Source organism: Guillardia theta, assembly GCF_000315625.1.
Source record: "Guillardia theta CCMP2712 unplaced genomic scaffold GUITHscaffold_3, whole genome shotgun sequence".
Lineage (NCBI taxonomy): Eukaryota > Cryptophyceae > Pyrenomonadales > Geminigeraceae > Guillardia > Guillardia theta.
In genome coordinates, this window is record NW_005434671.1 from 1117914 (window position 1) to 1138857 (window position 20944).

Below are 20944 nucleotides of genomic sequence, written 5' to 3' on the forward strand. Positions count from 1 at the left end.
TTGATGCAACTGTGCAAAGAATCCTTGGTATCATGGAGCTCTTGCTCCATCGAGTATGGCACCCTTGACCGACCTCAGCCCAACGATGCGCAAGGAGTTGAAGAGACTCACTGACTGCCGGTACGGGGAGTAGAAGGGTTGCTAGACGACAGTACCCGTGCTGCGACTCCACGCAGGCTGATGAGGGAAATAGTTGTCATGCACGAGGAGGAGGAGGAGGATTAGGAGATGCAGGAGGAAGAGGAGGAGAAAGAGCAGTAGCAAGAGCAGGAAAGAGGGAGGACTCACTCTTGGATCTGCTGGAGGTATCGGATCTCTCGAAGTTTCATCCTATTGATCTCCATCTGCATCGCATCGATCCTTGAACCTTGTGAGCAGGTCAGTGAACGTGCAACGACAAAGGTTTCGATCGGCGCACTCTGTGCATGCACGATGCTGTTGTCTGCCATGACATGTCAGAGAAGAGGATGAAAGAGAAAGTTCTCTCCACCCTCCACGCGCACCTCCATGAAGCGCTTGTTCGTCGCGAGATGGTGTTTGAGCTTGATGCGGTTGGCCCAATCCCTTGTAGGCGAGGGAATGCTGATCTCTGCTGATGGGTAGAACCCCGTTGACAACCTGCCGTCCTGTATGTCTCCTGTGAGAACAAAGTTTGCAAGGAAAGACGCGAACTGTGATTTGTGAGACTTGTAGATACAAGACTTGTATTCGATCCCCAACAGTCCAGCCCTTGACAGTTTCCAACTGCTGCGAGTCAGCCACGGTCTCTTGCAGCTCGACACTGACCGTCGAGCGATAGTGCCTCCTCTCGATTCATTTTCTCCATCCAGTTCTGACCAAGAGCTGACATTCCCAAGACTTGGATATAGTTAAAGAGAACAAATGACATGTAGTCTAGTCATACCTTTCCTCACTCGGACAACATCTCACCTCAACAGTGCCAAGATCTTCTCTCCGCCATCTTCCGCTTCACCCTGGTCGATGGTTCTCTTGCTTCTCTCATCTTTCTCCTGCCTTGTTGTCCTCCGCGTTCCCCTGCTCGTTCACCATTTGCTTTGAGGATTTGACAACAGCACCCCTTCCTACTGGGTTATTACTACCCCACCCCTTGATCTCTCTTTTTTTCATAGTTGAGCTACGAGTTTCGGCTGCGACGTACTTTGTGAGGAGAGGAGAGGAGAGGAGAGGAGAGGAGAGGAGAGGAGAGGAGAGGAGAGGAGAGGAGAGGAGAGGAGAGGAGAGGAGAGGAGAGGAGGGAAGGAGAGGGGAGGGAACTAGTACTTAGATGGGACGAAAGATACGGAGCGAAAAAGCAATGTAAAACTACTGTACATATTTGTTTACATAACTGAAGCAAACTTCACAGTCCACGAAAAAACCAAGAATGTCACATGCTGAAATCAGAAAAGGCCTTCATTGCTTGTCGAGTACACAATCCCTCCCGCAAACGCCCCGAACACCTGATATTAACCATGTCAACAACAGCCATCTCCTTCCTCTTCTGGTTCCCTTTACCCCACCCATGCCCCCACTCCCCCTCCAGCTCGCTCCTCGTTGTTCTAGTCTCCCTTCCCCACCCCAACCCCTTCATCATTGCCCCTGCCATCTGAGCCTTCACCTTTGGGGTCTGACTGAAGAGGAACGGGCTCGTCACCAACGACCCCCCCAGCAGCTCCAGCCCCTCCTTCACTCGCCGTGTCTCTCCCGCCCCCTCCTTCTCCTCAGCAGTGCACGTCTCTCTTGACCCCACGCACACTCTCCCCGGCAAGACTTTCTGTCCCTCTCGCACTGCCACCCCTCGCGGCCGAGACGTCATGATGCACACGCCCTTCGTCTGCCCCTCTCCGTCAGTACAGGTATACCGGAAAGCTCTTCCTCCTCCGCCAACCCCCCCCTCTCCCTCCCCCTTTTCCCTGATCCTTCGTCCTAGTCCTCGTCCTCCCTATCGTAAGCCTCCCTCCTCGTCCTCCTCCTCGTCCTCTACTTGCTGCTCACCTCTGATGGGATCAGATGGATCGGCTCATCCAGCGGCAGCTCTGCGTAGTCCTCCAGCTCCCCTTCAACCCAACACCCGTTACCTCCTCCTCCTCCTCTCGCCTCCTCTCCGCTCACCCGCCTCGCAGTCCGCTGGCGGCATGCGGAAGCTCTCGCTGCTCCCCACCAGCGTCCACATATGCGACGCTTCTTCCTTCCCCCGGTATGATCCCCCGCACGTGTAGATCCACACCTGCCTCCCTCCTTCACTCCTCGCCCTCCTCCTCCTGCCTCCCCTCACCTTCACCTCGCACGCCTCCTCCAGCCCGCATCCGCTGTACAGTCCTCGCACCATCATCTGCCGCAGCTCTCTCAGCAAGCAGACGCAGCCTCCTGCAGCTCGCTGCTACGTTGCGTCGAGCTCGGAGGTCGAACATGATCCCGTACGCTCCTCCTCCCAGGGATCGAGGCCGCGTGATCAGCGTCACGAGGACCTCGTCGCTCTCCTTCCTCAAGCTGCATGGAGATGTCAGGACAAGACAGGGAAGGCAGGGAGGAGGACCGAAGGCCCTTGTTGTATCCTCTCATGTTTCCTTCACCGCCCAGGACGGAGACATGGTTGGTCAGGATGATATCTCTGTACGTTAAGGGTGAGGAGGGAGGAGAGAGGAGAAGCACTCTTCTACTCTTTCTTCTTTCTCTTCTCAAGGGATGCAGGAGCATTGGCGGACAACTCCATCTGACGATCGAAAGGAGATTGCGGATCCCAGCGCATGGACTTGGAGGCTACTCCTGCTGACTTTACTGCGTCCTCGACGAGTTTGATTGGAAGGGTTTTGTTGTTCCTTTTGCACAGAACGAAGAATCAGGTCATAAGGAAACAGCAATCAAGGATACCTTGCTGAATCATCCTCCAGATCAGATTGCGTTGGGTTGATCACAATCTTTTCAGCCCATAAGAATGCTTGATTGCGAGAGGTTGGAACGACAGATGTCATCCCTTTCTGACTCCTCACGGATCGAGTAGCTGCAATCATTAGCTGGCTGAGAGATTGAAATTTTGTCTCGGCATCTGCCTCCGTGTCTTTGCAGCCCCTGTTGTTGTTCTGCTCAATTATCATCTCAGAGTCGTTGAAAGAGATCTTGACTGATTTTTCTTCCAGCTCCTGATCTCTCTGTTGAGAAGTGTTCTTCTCGATTCTCTGACTCATGACTTGCTCTCTGATATTCTCTCGTCGCATCTTCAACAATTCTCGTAGCGTGTGTTGTTCAAGTGGCGGAACTTCTGATCTGTCATGTTTCCTGGATGTCATATCATCGGATACATCCATTCTGTGCGTAAAGATTTGCAGAGATTGAGGAGCGATCAAACTTGATTTGAGCTGCTGCTCATCAGTGTGAATGTCAAACTTTTCTTGTCCACTTGTCAAATCTCGTGATGAATTCTGTTGCGGCGATGCTGTAACGAGGTCGACTGAGATTGACTTAAAGGTGTTTGCAATTGGAGGAACTTTCACCCCTGTGGAACCACTAAGTGAACTTAGCAACCCTGCCGAGGACATGTCAAAAAATGTCGCTAACATCACCATGATATTCATATCATATCATATCATATCATAACATAACATATCATATCATATCATATCATATCATATCATATCATATCATATCACATCCATGTTCATATTCATTTCATTTTCATATCAACACCTTCTTCGTGTGATGTCCATCCGTCTTTCCCCTTGTCCTCTTTGTCAAGGTACATCACTTTGAACATGTCGTCAATCTCCGGCGTGTCTGGTCTGCCCCCCAACTCGTCTCTATGATCATCTGAAACTTCAGAAAGCTTTTGAGGAGCTTCAGGAATTGCCGGACAAGCGCTCTGGTGGACATCTGCCCAGGTACCGTCCGGCAGAACATACTTGTTTGTTTTCGACTTCTTTCGACCGTCATCGTTGGTTGACATTGAAATGGATTCGCGATTGATATGAACTTTCTCCACTTCCATGTCGGAATGGATGTTTCCTCCTTTGCTCTCCAGATTCTGTATCTTGTAACCAAGCTTCCACTGCAAACAAAATGTCAAATTCCTCCTCCTCCTCCTCAAACAACAACAACAACAACAACAACAACAACAACAACAACAACAACAACAACAACAACAACAACAACATCGTCATCATCATCATCATCATCATCATCATCATCAACAACAACAACAACAACAACAATTACAAATCCCGATTTTCAACTTCATCACGTCCGGAGCAGACGAGAGAGAGAAAACAAGACTAGGTACGAACTCAGCGTTCAGGCACTGACCGTGGGCTCATCGTAGATTTGCAACCTCTCTTCATCTTGTATCCTGATGATCAAAGAATCCTTCTGACCAAAGTTCATCTTCTCCGCCGGCTTGTTTCCTGCGATCCTAAAATAATCCTCCTGTACAAGAAACTTGCAGGGCACCTGCTGGAAGTGTTACAAGGCTTCCCATCTTCCTTCTTGGAGTCTCCCCTGCCAGCCCCTGTCGTCTCCTCCTCCCTCCTCCTCCTCCTCGCTTCCTCCTTCCTCCTTCCTGATCCCACTGCTCCCTGCTGCATGCTTGACCTGCTCCCTGCTCCCTGCTCCGTCCAACTCCCTGATTCATCCCTTCGGTCTGCTGCTGTCTATCCCACCTTCCTCATTCCCCCTTCCCACATCCCCTTGCCCTTCGCTTCTTCCTCCTACTCCCTCTCTGCTCTGTGCTCTTCTCCTCACCTTGGGCAAGGGATCAGGACGCGGCTCCTTGCATTCTCTGCACTGCGCGTCCTCAAGGAATTCTCCCTTCCAGCTCCACACTCTCTTTCCATGCTGATGCCAAGTACCGCACTTGCCGCAGATCCACTGATCCGCACACGTACATCCCTCCCACCATGCTGGGTGAGTCTTGCCCGTGTGAAAGGCCTCGCAATTCGCCTCCTGTAACTTGTGGAGCTGCCCCGTTCCCAGCCTGACGTGCTCCTTCATGGCCTGTACAAGTCCGCCTGTCTCATCAGCTCAGTTCACTCCCTCTCCTGCCTCCCCTCTCTAGCTCTACCATTCCACCTCTTCATGACCTCTCCCTCCCTCTACCCTCTGCCTCTCCTTCTCTGCTCTTCCGTGCTCCTAGTCTTCTACCTGATGTGGAGACGCCGATGCTATCACAGAACTTTGCGGTCGGGATGTTTCCAAATTCATCCAGCATTCGTTGTTTGCTGTACATCAGGAAGATGTTCTTAATCTTTTCCATTGAGATCTCGAATCCTATCCCATAATTTTGTCGTTAGGGTAGAACTGAGCGCCAGGGGGGGGAGCGATGTAGACAATGATAAGGAGGAGGAGAGGAGGAGGAGAGGAGGAGAGGAGGAGAGGAGGAGAGGAGGAGAGGAGGAGAGGAGGAGAGGAGGAAGTGGAGGAAGTGGAGGAAGTGGAGGAGCAGTACAAATTTCTTAAGAGTTGTCCACATGCTTCACCTATTCGGTTCAAGCCAACAAGAAGTTCCTCCTTATCCAAGGAGCCGCTGCCGTCTTCATCCATCTTAGCTGCCAGCATGTCCACGTTGAGATTGTTTTTTCCGCAGTAACGTTGCAGACTGATCAACACTTGTCTGCAAAAAAGCAAAATCAGGAACAAAGAAAGTTGAAGATTGGCAGCAGGAGCAGGAGCAGGAGCAGGAGCAGGAGCAGGAGCAGGAGCAGGAGCAGGAGCAGGAGCAGGAGCAGGAGCAGGAGATGACCTGGCTTCAATCACGTGATCTTGTTCCTTCTTTTTTTGTTCCTGCGTTGACATGTAAGAAATGAGATTCAATCAGAAACGATCGCAGAGCCTCCTTAATTTTACAGTGATCTCCTCTTGCTGAGTCATCCTTCTTCTTACTACCTTTGTTCTTCTCCTTCTCTTCCCCTTTATCTCGCTCCTCCTCTCATCTCTTTGTCTCGCATTCCCCTCCCTCCTCCTCTCACCGCCTTATAGTTCATCAGGCCCTCTACGATGGCGACAGGGTCGTGGGTCTTGTCAATCCTGAACTTGAGGTGCAACTGCAGACTCTCAACATGCTTGTCAAACTGCAGCCCAGCTGACCTCTGCTGCTCGTTTTGACTCGACGTTGCGAACCGGCCTACCCTTCCTGCTCCAACACATTCATTTCTGCAGAGAGCAGGCGACGAACCGATCGGATTGCTGGATTCGTTACTCTCTTCACCTGTCTACGAGGGCAAACCAGGCATCCTCTTCATACGCATTTTGTTGTCCTCCGCTTCCTGATCGCCCTTCCGCTGGGCCCCATTGCCACCTGTCAGTCCAATGAGGGAACAAGGACTGCAAGCGTAAGCATGCTCTGAGACAAGATGACACGTGACGCGAAGAGTTGTGTCAAGGTTGAAGTGATCATTGAACAAACACATGTCGCATATTGAACAGAAAACATGTTGTTGGCTGTTGTGGCTCACCCGGAGATCATGTAATTCCCAGTCAACCTGACGACTCCCAGCCAGTCGTCGTTCTTTCCGGCGTCCCAATCCCACACATCCATCACGACCTGATCTTCCTCTTCATCAAACTGAAGGGAGATCTCCTTGTTCCAGTATGGACACAGCGTGCTAGAGAGAAGGAGCAAGTCTCAAACAGCTCAAGAGATTGATTCTTCGCACCTCTTGCAGATCTCTGTCCGGTACGTCTTCTTGTCTTTTCGGCCGTCTCCGTCTATCTTCACTGTCACATACGGATCGGCCTGGCTGCAAGTCAGGACAAGAAACGCCATTCTTCTTTGCTCTTACCAACCCGCACATCTGACTGTCACGAAAGAAAACATCAGCCTTGGGCAAGTTGCGAGCCTCGATGATAGTCAATCTCAAGTTCCAATTCATTAGTCGACTCTTGATCCTCTTCGCCTCTTCAAGTCTGTTCTCGGACTTCATCCTCTCTTTCTCTTTCTGAAACCACATTTCACTTGACATACCATGACACATCTTTCCGTTCACCAGCTCCTTCCGTTCCTTGAAGGTGAGCCGCTTCGAGCTGAACTCGTCCTCGTCCTTCACCTCGAGGCCAGCAGACGCATACTTCCTCAGGCACTTGTGGTAAGCCTGAGGATAGCGTTTCCACAAGATGAGAGCAAGAATTAGCATCCCAAACGTGACGACCATCGGGACTGAGAGCAGGTCAAGCACTTCGATGCAGCACAGGTTTGATATGTTCAGTTCACATGTCACGTCACTTCACCATGAGACTTCACACAAACATCCTCAAACCATTGAGCATCTTCATTGCGTTGCGCATCGTCATATCATCCAGCAACTTCATAACATTTGTTCTTGCAATCTACCTCCTAGCCGAGTGAAGACCGCCATTTCGTTTACTTTGGTTGAGTTGGGATAGGAGTCCGGGGGAGTGCAGACGGCAAGAGAAGAAGTGTTGCTTGCCGGATGGCAAGTCCATCCCGGCTCTATGTTGCAAGAAGAGTCGCAACCGTCGTTGGGGCGAGTATTCCCTATCAACGATGAATGCACAGGACAGACAAAGAAAATCTCCTCTCACCGTCATCACACTGCTCTTGGTTGATTGTTGCAGCCTTGTCGTACTTGATGTTGACCGTTATCCCATCTCCACACCTCACCTGAGAGACCAAGTCCAGGGAGTTGACATACTTGATCGTGCTCTGGGGGCTGACGAGCTTGTAGGCCAAGTTGTACAACCTCCCGCGTATGAAGCTCGATGTCGAGAAGGCTATGAGAGAATGGCTCTTCTTTGAGATGTCAACACAGTCATTCTGCGGATTCCCACAAGGAGCCCCCCCACAGTCGATGGGCAGCGCAGGAAGATCAGGTGCCTGAATGCCAGTCTGTAGTACGTACTGAGAGCTGAAACACAGCAGCGAGCATTGCGATCCTGCGGGCATGGAGAATATCACAGTGACAGTCTGCTGGAAGATAGAGACAGGAATGCCATTGGCGCTAGGGTCTGCGTTAGCTGCTGGGGTCATAGTTGGGGCCGGACAAATCATGCAGCCATTGGGAAGATCAGTGCAAGGGGTCCCGTCAGGTCCCTTCGGCACGGTTGAAGTCTGGCTAGAAGCCCTACCAGTAAGGAGCAAGAGAGACAGCAGACCATAACCGATATGGACTCTTATGTAATAAAGTCTCTGCGCGTGGAACATGTTCAAAGGTTCTATCAAAGTTGCTGGCAAACTTTGATGAGTGACAGGCGAACAATGTGTTAGTCGTCACCTCAGCGATGAACAGCAGCCATTGCAGCTTCCTTCTTCACTGGCACCGTGGCCGAGGCTGCCATGGATGAGCCCGATGATGATCGGATGATCGTCGGTGCAGCAGGAGTCGTGGTAGTTCACTGTGGTTGTAGATTTTGAAAGCTGTAGTCAAAACACCGGAAGAACTTCGCCGAACCGTTGAAGAACCGACGGTTACCGTTCAACGTGACTAAAAGGGCCACCCGGCGACCGCCCCGGGCCCCCGCAAGTTCCGAAGCCAAGTTCAGTTCGGCGCAGTTTTCTTCTCAGGCTTACTGGCTGTGTGCGACCGTGAGTGGAAGCCGCTCCTCGACTCGGCGTGACTCAGGCTCGGACCGGCCCGGCCCGCCCAGGCCGCTGCAGGCTGCCGCTCAGTGGACTCCGGGCCGGACTCCTGGGCCGGCCGCCCGGCGGGTCCGAAAGTGAAACGTTTTTACTGAGTACTGAGTCGGCTGACCGGCCCGGTGCTCAGCAGGCCCGCCGGCTTACAAGTCCATTTTAAACCGCCCCCGGTGCGGTCGAGTTGAGATCCAATTGTTTTACTTAAACTGTATGAGTAAAAGGTAAAGTACGAGCACGAGCTACCCACCCTACCCCAATGTTCCAAAAGGATCCAATCATTTGTTAACCCCTCCAATTTACTGTACTAAATGGGGTATTTGTAAGATTTTATTCACCCCTACCCTCTCATTAAGAACTTTCGACAAAGTACCCCTACTTTGTTGGACATTGAGCTGGTGGCAATTGTACCCCACCCCCCATTTTCCTGCAACTGACCACCACAGTAGCCCTCAATCCTCCTGTCTCCCAGGGGTAGAATTAAGTACCCCCACCCCTACAATAAAACCTCAAATGGTGTAAAAACAACCGGTGACAATGGACACGAATCTACCCCTTCGGATCCATATGTAGAGACCACCGGTTCTTACCTACCCTACCCCTCTGGTAGACTACGGAATCCCCCCTACTTCAGCGGGGTAGCCCTGCACGTGCCCCCGCTGCGCTTGCGACGATCATGGGATTCGACGGTAAGGAAGACGCTCATGCCGGCGGTTGACGCTCGGCCCCTTGTTGTTCGATGCTCAATCTAATGAGGAATGTTGTGTTACTTCGTTCCCTCCCCCGAGATTCTTGCATCAGTCTTCTTGTGGTAGTTTGTCATGCGAATTTCGTGCTGCTTCAATGTAACTTGCAAAGGATTCTTGATTGATGATGCGGAATTGAGAAGCTTCATCCTTGTTCTTGCCTTTGTGCCAAAAATCTTGATGCCAGTACCTTGTATTTTATCTCTATGAGATCCTGATGATTATCCTGTGCGTGTAAATCACCGTGTAAAGCAAATGGTCGTATCATGGTCATGATATGTGATGCTTTTGCTGATTTCATAAAAGGCGATGTTTGCCTCTCTTTATCTGTTCTTATGCAAACGACATGATTTTCTGCAATGTTTCCTCTCTGCTTGTCGATATATTCTTTATCATTCCTGTTACACTTGTTGACGACTTTTCAGGTGGTGGAAGAGGAGGTTTTAGGGGAGGAAGAGGAGGTGGAGGAGGACGTGGAGGAGGACGTGGAGGAGGACGTGGAGGTACTACTTCATCCTACAGCTTTACAGGCTTGCTGACTCTGTCTTGAAGGTGGACCAGGAGGTCGTGGAGGAGGACGTGGGGGTGGCCGTGGGGGTGGCCGTGGTGGAGGAGGACGTGGGGGTGGCCGTGGAGGAGGACGTGGGGGTGGTCGTGGAGGACCAAAGGGCATGAAGGGAGGCTCCAAGGTGGTGATCGAGCCCCACAGACATGCTGGCATCTTTATCGCCAAGGGCAAGGAAGATGCTCTTGTGACCAGGAACATGGTCCCGGGAGAGTCTGTGTACGGCGAGAAGAGAATCTCTGTCGACGATCCTGCTGAGGAAGGAAAGAAGATCGAGTACCGTGTGTGGAACCCTTTCAGGTCCAAGATTGCCGCTGCTGTTCTTGGTGGTGTTGACAACATCTGGGTCAAACCTGGCGCCAAGGTCCTTTACCTCGGGGCTGCTTCTGGTACTTCCGTTTCCCATGTGTCGGACATTGTTGGGCCCACTGGAGTGGTGTACGCTGTTGAGTTCTCCCATCGCTCTGGTCGTGACTTGATCAACATGGCAAAGAAGAGGACCAACGTGGTTCCGATCATTGAGGATGCCCGTATGCCACTGAAGTACCGCATGCTCGTCGGAATGGTCGACGTTGTGTTCGCCGATGTTGCTCAGCCCGATCAGGCCCGTATTGTGGCTCTCAACTCCTCCTACTTCCTCAAGACTGGTGGACATTTCATCATCTCCATCAAGGCTTCTTGCGTGGACTCCACTGCTGCCCCCGAGGCCGTGTTCGCCTCCGAGGTGAGCAAGCTCAAGAAGGACAACTTCAAGCCGCAGGAGCAGGTCACTCTCGAGCCCTACGAGCGAGACCACGCCGTCGTGATTGGCTCCTACCGTGTGGCAAAGAAGAAGAAAGAATGAGAGATGGAGCATGACTCGTCGAAGCTTTGCGGCTGATCCTGCGTTTTGAGGTCGTCCTGTGTGATACATTTTGAGAACCACGGCGCTTATGCTTGGTTGAGATAACTCCTTACACTATTCCCTCCCTAGCTAGCTTATTACCACAATCCCGTGCATGTTTCTGCTATGGTCGTTTTGGGCATTGGAAGAAAGACCCATGTTTGTACTAGCTCTTTACAAAGATCCGGAATCGTGTATCATTGAATAAAGTCTTAAATGAATACGCGGCTTCCTCGCATCAAGGGCTCAATGACAACCTTCCCCTCCTCTCTTAGAACCATTCGTATCTTTATTTCAGGTCGAGATTTAAAATTTGCCCTGGCAAAAAGCAACGAGTAGTAGTAGTAGTAAAATTTGCCTGAGTTCTCGGCATGGCAAGAACGACACTAAAATGGCAAGAAAGAATAAATCGAAGAAAACTTGTGTTGTACCTCACAACTTTCCTTCGTCCCCCTCCCTCATCCTCCTCCGCTTCTCTCACTTCGTCCAACAACCGCGGGTCCTCCTCTCCCCTCATCATCTGTTTGCAACTGTCTTGGAGACAGTGCCATGTACGCTCACGTCCCATTCGAACGACTCGGCGTCAGACAAGCGGAAGAATCTCCTGCGAAGATACCAAGCGAAGATGAAGAAGAAGAGCGAGCCCCCCGAGAAAATGCTGAAAGTGATCATGAAGTGAGACCCCGCCTGTCACACGGTCAGCGCCACGTGTACAACAGCTGCCGTCTTGTCACCAAGGCATAGAGAGGAGCGTTCAAGAGCAGAACGAGAGCACTAATGCCGTTGGCTAGACCCGTGAGAAACCCAAAATTCTCGTAGCCGAACGTGCTGCCAACCCCGGCAAAGAAGAAAGAAAACAGAAACTGAAAGCGCAAGAAACCTTTCAGACGCGCAACACTTACGTGACATATAAAAGTCACCTGCCGAGCAGAAGAAAACACCACGAGAGTGAAAAACTGCAACTCCAACGACGGGACGATAGCGGCTACCTGCAGCAATCTGTGAGAAAACATTCCAAGATGTGGGAGTGCAGCTAACCTGCCACAGAAGGAAGCTTGCATTCACGAAGATCATCAAGAAGCTGAGCTGACACCTGACACGAGGGTCATGCCCACGAAAAGCTCGAGGTAAGAGTGGGAGAGGAGGGAGAGCTTGAAGAAACAAAGGAAGACTTGCTCACCGATCTTGCAGGTACCCACAGATGGGTGTCGTGATGAACCCGAGAGGATAGATGATTCCAAATAGCGTCAGCCAGTCCTTCCCTCGCGTCTTCGGCTCTCCGCTGCACTGAGGAACACACTCCGCGCATTTCCCAGCACATCCACATGACCAGCACTCGAGCTGGTCCCCTACTGCCGTTAAATAATAGGTGCTTGTGAGAAGTTGAAAGATGAAGAAGAGGAGCAGCCCAATCCACTCCGGCGTCATCACTTGACGTGAGAGCGGCAGGTACGACAGGTCCAAACACAGCTGGTTTGCGTTCTCCAGCGGCGTCTCCGGGATGACACCCAGCTCGCCCATGAGCGGCTCCAGCTGTTCCGATCCCTCGAACGCCCAGCCGTGCCATGAGCTATCGTCCCCTATAGAGCTCCGCGGGGTCAGAGTTCCATCTGACCAGTCCGTGCCCGACGAATCACGACTGTGCTGGCTCGAGTCGACTCGACTTGAACGTGCTCGTCCTCTCCGAGTGTGGGTAGAGCTGTCCTCGTACTTGACGCTGCTCGGGCAAGTCAGCTCCGCCTCCTGCCCACAGTTCCCTCACCTTCCGGGATCGAGGTCGTCAGGCGAGCAGAAGGGTTTGACGGGCCACACCGAAGAAGTGAGCACCACCATCCCGCAGGCACCAGCGTAGGCCATGAATTGGGACTTGAGGTCAAGGTCGAGCTTCTCGTGAAGGAGCCTCATGAGAGTGAAGAGGAAGCTGCAAGGACGGCGAGTCAGCAAAGAGCTATGAATTGCAGAGTGTCACCTTGAAGCTGCGAACGATCCTGTTATGGTGCTGACAACCAGCCTCTCGTTCCCAAGGAACAAGTTACTGATGTGGAAACTGGTAATCTGCAGCCCGTTCCCTCCGAAACCGATGCAGGCGAGGCCAGGAAACCACAGCATCGATTCAGGCTCAGCGTATGCGAGCATGAAAGATCCCGCGCACACAATGAATGCCGAGCTCATCCTTGCGAATTTCGTCCCCCACAGGTCCATGGCTACTCCTGCAAAAAGAGCGCCGACCGCGTTCGCCGCGCCTGCGATGCTGAAGACAAGAGCAAGCTTGCTCCTCATCGCAAGACAAGGGTAGTTGGGGTCGTTCTTGCCGCCGTTGCAGGACTCTGCAAAGACTCCCAGCTCATACAGTACAGGAAGCAAGGCCTGCCAGCCGAAGATGACGCCTCCGCAAACGATCTGTGCCAATGTCAGACTCATCAGTCATGAGCAGGGGCAGCAGAGCATGTCGCGCACGAGCAGAAAAGTATGAAGTATGGTGTGAACGTCAGACTCACTTGATGGACAAGCGTGATGATGAGGTACGATTGCTTCGACAATCGGAACTCTTGGGCGTAGTACAAACCGCCTTCGAGGGCAAAGCCTTCGGCCCCTCCTTTGTCTCTCCATGATTCATAGTCTTCCATCGGATCCACAAGGATAGGAAGAGATCAAAGACGTGTCATGCAGCACCACAGACGATCTTTACGCAGATATGCAAGGTTTGCGGCCCCGAAACGAATCCTTGGGCAGACTTGGAATATGAATAGTATATTTCCTCCTTACTCACCCTGTAGCAGGTCGGGCGACCATCACTGGAGTCGATTCCAAGTAACAATATGACAGGGCCGAATGCACCTGAGAGGCTCTTTGATCTGCAAAGCTTGTCTACGAGCAGAAATTCTGTCTGGGAGCAAGTGTGGTAGCTGACCTACAGCTGCCTGATTCTCCTGGCACAATCTGAAAGTTGCTGAGGAGAATGTCCAGTTCGAGGTCTATGCTTTCGTCCTCAGGTGTTCTGCTGGTTGCGATATTGCTCCTCCTCCCCCTCCTCCTCTGCCCCCCAGTCTCTCATTTCTTGCCGGGGTTGCCGGCCATCGATCCCTGTATCGCATTCTCGGTACGTGTCGATTCCAGCTATGTTTTGGGGAATTATTTCTAAATACTATAACAGATCATAGAAATTTTCAAATATATAAGCTTACGTTGAAACTAATTTTACCACTCAAGCATGTCATCCAATCCATCGAAAATCGTAGTCACCTTGAATCTTGTATAACCCCATAATTTTAAAGAAACCAGTTTGTACCAATCATGATTTCTATTATAAAACCTGGTACAATACACAATTTCGGTACTAAGGGTTGGTTGAATAGTACCTGCTTAAACTCTACCATTTACATTTGAAAATAATAAATTTTGTACTGTTTATTGGTACGTAGCAGTACAAGACTGAGAAAATTACCAAGAGGTTTTAAAGTCGCTACAAATGCTTAAGTGGTATTTTGATTTTATAACTATTTTGTAATAATTTAAAACATTATCCATATATTATTACTTGTATAGGTACGTAGGGATGAAATAACGATGGTAACGGAAGTGATGCCTATTATTTTTTAACTTTTACACAAAGTTGCTTCCTTCTTTTTTTTCACTTTGTGGGATATGGCGCTGTTTGACCGCCTCCGAGAAGGGGTAAAGGGGTTGACGGAGAGGAGGAGGAGAAGGAAGGGGAAGAGGAGGAAGAGAAGAACGAGCAAGGACAAGGACAAGGACAAGGACAAGGACAAGAACTACCAGACACTCCTAACGTAGACCTTGGTCGCTGATTAAAAATCATTCAAGACATTGCAGGTATTTTGTCAATGTAGTCCTTCCTTACAGAATCCAAAACATAGCAATCTAAACCATTATCTGATTATCATCTACTCTTGCATCATGCCAAAATTTGTTCTCAATAACATTGTGATTCCTATGCATAAGTGAGCTCGCTGTCACAGGTCATGCGATCGCAACCTGACACCGTCCTTCCGCCACTGCGTCGGAATTCATCGCGACCGCGGCGATGTAGTTGCATAGCGAGGTTTGAACCATCAAGACTTGATGTTCTAATGCTTACAGACAAACAAGGTGGTCGAGAACTGCATACCTTGACCAGCTTCTCCTCTCTCTTCGCACTCCTCCGAGTCATCGTGTAGGTGTGAGCGTGAGGATTCTGAGGAGAGTCTTGCAATGTTTCAACATGTTTGTTGTCTTCAGAGATAGACATAGAAAACCTCATGTATGCCGTGGGAGGATTCGAAGTATTCAAGGCATGATAAAGCATGTCCATCATGTTTGTCATCTGATCATATCGTTCCAGGGTCTCCACAACTCCTTGCTTCGAGAGGTGTGCAAGAGGCTGGAGATTTCAAGCAAATTGCCGGCAGAGAGCATCGTGAACGAAGGCGACGAGGAGAGAGGAGGACTTGTGAATGTTTCTTGTGAAGTGAATGTGGCCATGGTGCAGGCGGACACGTGGTATCTCATCATCTCCGGGGAGGCGCATATCAAGCTTCAACGAGAAGCTCTGTGAGGATGAAGCTGCTGTAAGAGAGCCCTGCTGAGACGTGCTTGCAGTTCCTGCGTCGAGATGGCGACACTGAGCGAAGGGATGGGGTGATGTCGTATATCCATGCAGCACGCAAGTTTGATCTTCAACAAGGTTCGGAGAGTTTGGGCTGATCTACGAGCAACCAAGATCTGCAAGTGTTTATGCTGGCATGGAGGGTACCGTGATGGCTAAGGTAGTTGTGTTGGACGGTGGTATGAGGTCCTTATTCTCGTGTTAGTTGTCGAGAGATGATTACTGCAAGCTGCTCAAGGTGATTTGACTCTGTCTCAAGTCTCAGAACTCACCTGCTCCATCAAGGAGCACCACAGACGACTGCTGTTTGCGACGTTCCAACAGAAGCTTGACTTCCTCTCTCAGTCGAAAGTTTTCTCAATCCTTCCAGGTGTGTACACTGTCACGGTCATAATTGTGCACTTACCAGATGATGGAAGAAAATGCTCTGATCTCCCTGTCCTACCTCTTCTTCTTCAAGTCTGTTCCTAAGGGTGAGATTTGCTACAACTCATCGCCGAGTGATGTAAGAATCGCCTCTGCTGGGTTGTTTCATCTCACAACCGCTCAGGCAGCGCTGACCTTCGTCTTCGAGGGGCAATGTTCATGTTGGTATCAGGTAGTTCTTTGTCCTCAGCAGCCTGGTCTCACTCAGGACAAGGTCGACGACATTGTTGTCAATCTCACAGTCGACAAAGGTTTCGTTTTCGGCCCCATGTGCTCGCCGGTAGCTCAACCCCCGACATGGTTTGGCTGACTGCTCGCAGAATCAGCTCCTCCGGATCAAAGCGTGCGAGGAGAGCAACGTCCAGCTGCTTGTTGCTGACTCGCTCGATGTGGCTCTGCTCAAGTATGGAGGAGACATGCTGCGCGAGCTATCGAAGCGAAGAGCAGGTGTGAGGACAAGAGGCTAGCAAGGGAGCAGGAATGAAGGGAGGGGAAGGGTGGGGGTAGACCGTTTGGAAGCAGAGGGCAGAGAGGCTGGAGAAATCAAAGTAGACCAGATTCTGCGAGCAAACTGAAGAAAGATGGAAGGAGGAGCCACTGACTGAGATGATGTTTGGTTTCAAACAGAGGAGACCAACAACCTTTTGCAGCGAGCAAGTCAAGTTGGGTTTTTGTCGAGGAGACTGAAGTTGGACAATCTGAAGACGAAAGAGATGGAGATGATTGAAGAGATCCGATCATTGTCACCGATGCTGAAGCGGAAGAATAGGAGAACAAGATCTCCTACAAAGCTGCTGCCGATGACGAAGCCGGAGCACAAGAAGGAAGTTGTCGTTCTGTTCCTCAACAGAACTTTCTCGGTACTCAATGTCTGAACATTTCTGATGATTGGTTGACTTCAGCCCGATCAGACGCTCAACATCCAGGCAGGCGATCGAAGAACGATCCGCCTGAAGGACTACATGAGGATAGAGGTCGCAAGATGCCTCCTGTAACGCGCATGTTGACAAGGTGTTGCGATGTTGATCCGTTTCTTTCAGCATCCCGCAATCATGCATCAATGTTCTCGACATCTCGGTGTTCGGTGGACAAGTGAAGGAGGCAAACCACAACTTGACTGACCTGCAGGTTCCAAGATGTCACGCAGCAAGGTCTACATCTCCATCGATTTGCAGAAAGATTCCCAGGACAGCGACGGGATTCCAAATCTCATCGCGTATCTGCTCGAGCAGATTTCAAATCTAGAGAGCCCGCTTCACAGGGCAAAGAGGTCTGTTCGAATCTCCTGCCCACCTTCCTAGCTTGACGCGAGTGTGAAGCATGCACGGGCTGTTTGCGGGGATTTACTGCCGAGACAACAAGAGCTCAAACATCCTGACAACCATCGGAACATGTTTGATCGTTGAGAGAGTCTTCGACAACCCTTTCGAGTTCGTCGAGCCTGTTGATGAGTGGGTCGTCCGGATGAACAGCCTCTGCCCGATCTCCTCAACCATATGACAAGTGCGCACCTGCTCCTCTATAGAGCATGCGCGGAGAACGCAGAGAGTCAACTCAACAGATACATGCAAGTTCAACAGATCGCCTGTTTTGTCCTGCACGTTTTTCTTCCTCACTCTTCTCGTCTCTTACAAGTTCTTTCGTGGGATAGGATAGTCTGAGTCAGCGATAGGAAAATCGGAGCCTGCCATGACAGCTTCGATCTCCTTCACCTGCAACCAGCTCTCAGGGATACTGTTCGTCTTGCAAACAATCTCCCAAACCGTGCGAGGAACGTTGGTCATCAACTCAATCCCGTCTTTTGTGACAATCACGTTGTCTTCAATACGACATCCACCGAAGTTGAACCTGCGACAACAAGCTCGTCATATCATGAACATCATACCATGTCATATCATATTCATCAGATAACGTCATGTCATGCCATGTCATGTCATGTCAATTCTTATCACGCAAGGAGCATCAAAACGATCATCTCCCAAATCGCATCAGTTGACACTTCTCAGCAACAACTTTCACATCAAATACACACATGCTCAGCAGCTTCTCTTCGCACAAGAGCTTCTTCTTCGTTTCATCCTGCACATCTCTTATCATCCTCGAGCAAGTGCTCATTCGACTCACCTTGAGGGCTGGATCGAGTAGTGCAGGAATGAAATAACATCCAGGTTCGACGGTAAGCACCATCCCCTGTAGATAACCATTCACATAATTCTCCGCCCTGCTTCTCGTCACTCTCCAACCCCACCCTCCCTTGCTCGTTCCCTGCCATTGTCCTGCTCGTATCTTCCTCGTCCTCGTTCTCGTCCTCGTCCTCGTCCTCGTCCTCTCATACCTCAAGAAGCTGTCGATTCATCCTGAGCGACTTGAATCGCTCGACACCCTTCGGGTAACCGCCGACGTCATGGGTGTCGATCCCCATGAGATGACCGAGGCCGTGAGGCATGAACAGTCCGGGGATCTGCCAGCGAGTGAGGCAGGGGAGGAAGGGACTGAATTTCCTCACCTTAGCAGCGATAATTTCTTCCATGGAACCTTTCAAGTATCCATGTTTGAGGAGCTGAAGACGGTCAGAGGAGCACACCGATACACGGCATCTCACATGTTCAGCGATCGTGTTCTCTGCCAGGTCGTGCATATCTCTCCACTCCACGCCCGGTTTCCTGCAAGCCATCAACATGCCGCGTGAACTCGACAGGCTCGTTACATGCTCTTCATCACACGCACAGTCGCATCCAACACGCCTTCGTAGATTCCCTTCTTGACTTCATCAAACTGTTGAGGTCATCGTAGCGTCATCATCAGGGCCCGTTGACATGTCAGTTGCTCACTTTTCCGCAGGCAGGGAAGGAGCATGTGATGTCGGAGGCATAACCTGGTATCCCTGCTCAGATGCGAGATGCGAATCTGCCACTGGCAAAGAGAGCTCACAGTAGTATTCGTTCCCCATGTCATTCAATATCATCTCATCTGCCATAAGCTTGCGATTGTTGGGCTGTTATGGCAGACAGGTCACAGATCAAAGGCGCACGGCTAGTTGAATGAAAAGTTGCTCACTGCTCCCGCATGGCCGTAATGAAGGACAGCTGCGTTGGCGCCACATCCGCAGATCGCAGTGTAAGAAGCCTGGTAAAGCTTCGATGAGAAGGAGAAGGAGAAGGAGATACAATCACGTGTCTCATTCCTCCATTGAAATAACAGTAGTGCAAGAAATCAGCTTCCATCTGCTCTCAAGCATCAAAAATGGAACTGGAAGCAAGTTTTTCACCTGATATTCCATCATGTCTGGTTTCACCTGTGCAGCAACAACAGTCAGCGATCAAGACGGAGAGTCATGACGACAAATCACTTTCTGCATGACTGTGATGTGCGCTTTGCTGCTGACACGATTTGCAAACTTCAAGACTTCGAGCTCGGCGCTAGTCTTCGTCACGCTGGACATGGCGAGTAAGAGAGAAGATAAGATAAACTAAGGAGCAAGAGAGCATGAGGGAGGAGGATTGAGGAGGAGACACAGAGAAAGACGGGGAAGGGGAAGAAGAAAGGAGCAAGAGAGCATGAGGGAGGAGGATTGAGGAGGAGACACAGAGAAAGACGGGGAAGGGGGAGAAGAAAGGAGCAATACCGAGCTTCGAACAGTGCAGGATGCAGGATCTCAAGGTCACAAGGGAATGCCTCAATTCCGTCAAAGTGTGCGGGTTTCCCGACAGATCTGAAACAGGGAGATGGTCAGGTGCAGGCAGTCACAAACATGAGAAGATGCGGCACTTGCTGTCTGAGTTGACGCCGTTGTAGAGATAAATCTTCGTAGGAGAACAAGAAGTGAAGAAATCCTTGATCTGATCGGTATACATGACCTGAGCTAGTTGAGAAGCCGAACTTTGTGAAAACACGTCAAAAACCTTGTCAACTTCGTACTTGACTTTGAAATCTTCTAGACTAGCAATGCTCCCCATCCAAACAGCATATTCCTGTAGAGACATCACAAACAAGACATCATACAGGGGTCTCCATATCGTCGAGGTGTACCGAAGGCAAACGGGGAACAAACAGGATACTCTCCCCCGAGTCGACCATCAATGCTCCAAAGCAGTCTGCAAACAATATCTGAGACAAGACAAAGGTCTCAAGAGGAGAAAACCGACCTGGTTCAGCGACACCGAACACGTAATGAAAGTTGGACTCCTGCAATGATACGAGTGAACGAAGAAAAATTGAAAATGAACCACTCGATGTCAAGTTAGCTTGATGCATATCAAGTGCCCAACAATGGGGATTGAAAGCCCTCCCCCAACACATGCGCTTACTTGTCGGAAAAGCTCTTCATGATCGGTATCGTCCCTTTCGAAACCTCCATCAGCACACAAACCTGACGAGATTTCGCTTTGAATACCTGCACCTCGAAACTCCTCCGGCGAGGAACGCGACGGATCCGAGAACAGCGCCAAGCTGCTTCATGTTCTTGGAGCAAAATGTCATCCTCTTCCTCTTCCTTGTCCTCTTTGTCCTCTTCGTCTTCTGCACTTCCCGTCCCCGCCTCACTCACCTTGATGACTTTGTTTCGGGTCTCCTTGTGAAGAGAACGCGGGACTGCAAGAGTGTTGCCGCCCTGCCAGTAGTGCGAGGGTCCAGGTACTGACAAAACAACAAGGATCAGGACCATGAACACACCATGAGCGGGGGATGCGGGAGGAGCAAAATGTAGAAAAAGGAGTTTTGCATGCATCTGGACAAACTTGGACCTGAGGCGGTGGGCCAACCAGCAACCATCATGGGATTCTCCATATGATACATCTTGCCGAAACTTGATCCTCAGCTCTGATGAGAATACGTCAGGACGCCATTCGTTCAAGGGGTTGGTTTCTCATATCGGGTAGTTGTTTCTTCTACAAACTCTTCCATTCAACTGATTCACCAATGCTCCACCTTCTACTCAACCGTGTGAAGGTCAGCATCACATCTACTATCATCGACCATTGGATTGATATCAGCTGTTTCCTCCATGTCGTCTCCATCTTTGTCGCCATCTCGATCGCCTCCCTCCCTCCTAACAGGACCAAACGCCCTGCAAGCGGCTGTATGGGATGGGGAGGGTAAGTTCTTCTAAATCGTAAATGCTGTCCCTCACAAAGTACTATCAACT

General features: G+C 50.6%; 4 protein-coding genes across 4 annotated transcripts; 1 reads left to right on the top strand and 3 right to left on the bottom strand.

The window, feature by feature from the left end:
• Positions 1 to 107: 107 nt before the first annotated feature.
• Positions 108 to 7972, bottom strand: GUITHDRAFT_132307 (hypothetical protein; the record flags this gene model as incomplete). Its single annotated transcript, XM_005841537.1, has 25 exons — positions 108 to 177; positions 289 to 367; positions 389 to 442; positions 491 to 618; positions 787 to 843; positions 931 to 1035; positions 1461 to 1834; positions 2276 to 2332; positions 2385 to 2490; positions 2537 to 2611; positions 2872 to 3523; positions 3685 to 4042; positions 4297 to 4440; positions 4732 to 4997; positions 5131 to 5256; positions 5466 to 5599; positions 5729 to 5769; positions 5955 to 6029; positions 6073 to 6118; positions 6194 to 6283; positions 6441 to 6590; positions 6642 to 6721; positions 6768 to 7141; positions 7316 to 7480; positions 7528 to 7972. The coding sequence occupies 25 exons, from the start codon at positions 7970 to 7972 to the stop codon at positions 108 to 110; spliced, it is 4251 nt and encodes a 1416-aa protein (XP_005841594.1).
• A 2020-nt stretch (positions 7973 to 9992) lies between these two features.
• GUITHDRAFT_132308 (hypothetical protein) lies at positions 9993 to 10730 on the top strand (the record flags this gene model as incomplete). The annotated part of the gene is made up of 1 exon (XM_005841538.1): positions 9993 to 10730. The coding sequence occupies one exon, from the start codon at positions 9993 to 9995 to the stop codon at positions 10728 to 10730; it is 738 nt and encodes a 245-aa protein (XP_005841595.1).
• Positions 10731 to 11266: 536 nt separating this feature from the next.
• GUITHDRAFT_150060 (hypothetical protein) lies at positions 11267 to 11995 on the bottom strand. Its single transcript, XM_005841539.1, has one exon. It carries the CDS (start codon positions 11439 to 11441, stop codon positions 11286 to 11288), a length of 156 nt encoding a protein of 51 aa, XP_005841596.1. The 5' UTR covers positions 11442 to 11995; the 3' UTR covers positions 11267 to 11285.
• Positions 11996 to 17128: 5133 nt separating this feature from the next.
• GUITHDRAFT_91701 (hypothetical protein) lies at positions 17129 to 20621 on the bottom strand. Its single transcript, XM_005841540.1, has 23 exons — positions 20544 to 20621; positions 20348 to 20436; positions 20195 to 20262; positions 20109 to 20142; positions 19947 to 19986; positions 19831 to 19895; positions 19704 to 19772; positions 19570 to 19658; positions 19427 to 19513; positions 19151 to 19235; positions 19070 to 19096; positions 18975 to 19028; positions 18859 to 18927; positions 18733 to 18796; positions 18633 to 18676; positions 18509 to 18576; positions 18404 to 18464; positions 18308 to 18361; positions 18137 to 18262; positions 17926 to 17991; positions 17834 to 17880; positions 17565 to 17649; positions 17129 to 17513 (listed from the first exon to the last, which is right to left on the bottom strand). Exons 1-23 carry the CDS (start codon positions 20593 to 20595, stop codon positions 17430 to 17432), a joined length of 1527 nt encoding a protein of 508 aa, XP_005841597.1. The 5' UTR covers positions 20596 to 20621; the 3' UTR covers positions 17129 to 17429.
• Positions 20622 to 20944: the final 323 nt, after the last annotated feature.

What these genes read in the sequence shown, in the direction of transcription:
- GUITHDRAFT_150060 (XM_005841539.1), bottom strand. Translation starts at nt 11,441, where the DNA reads ATGATCACTTTCAGCATTTTCTCGGGGGGCTCGCTCTTCTTCTTCATC.
- GUITHDRAFT_91701 (XM_005841540.1), bottom strand. Translation starts at nt 20,595, where the DNA reads ATGTATCATATGGAGAATCCCATGATGGTTGCTGGTTGGCCCACCGCC. An exon ending in TGGTTGGCCCACCGCCTCAG is followed by an intron (nt 20,437 to 20,543) that starts GTCCAAGTTTGT and finishes TTGTTTTGTCAG; the next exon opens with TACCTGGACCCTCGCACTAC. An exon ending in CAGACATGATGGAATATCAG is followed by an intron (nt 19,029 to 19,069) that starts GTGAAAAACTTG and finishes GATGCTTGAGAG; the next exon opens with CAGATGGAAGCTGATTTCTT.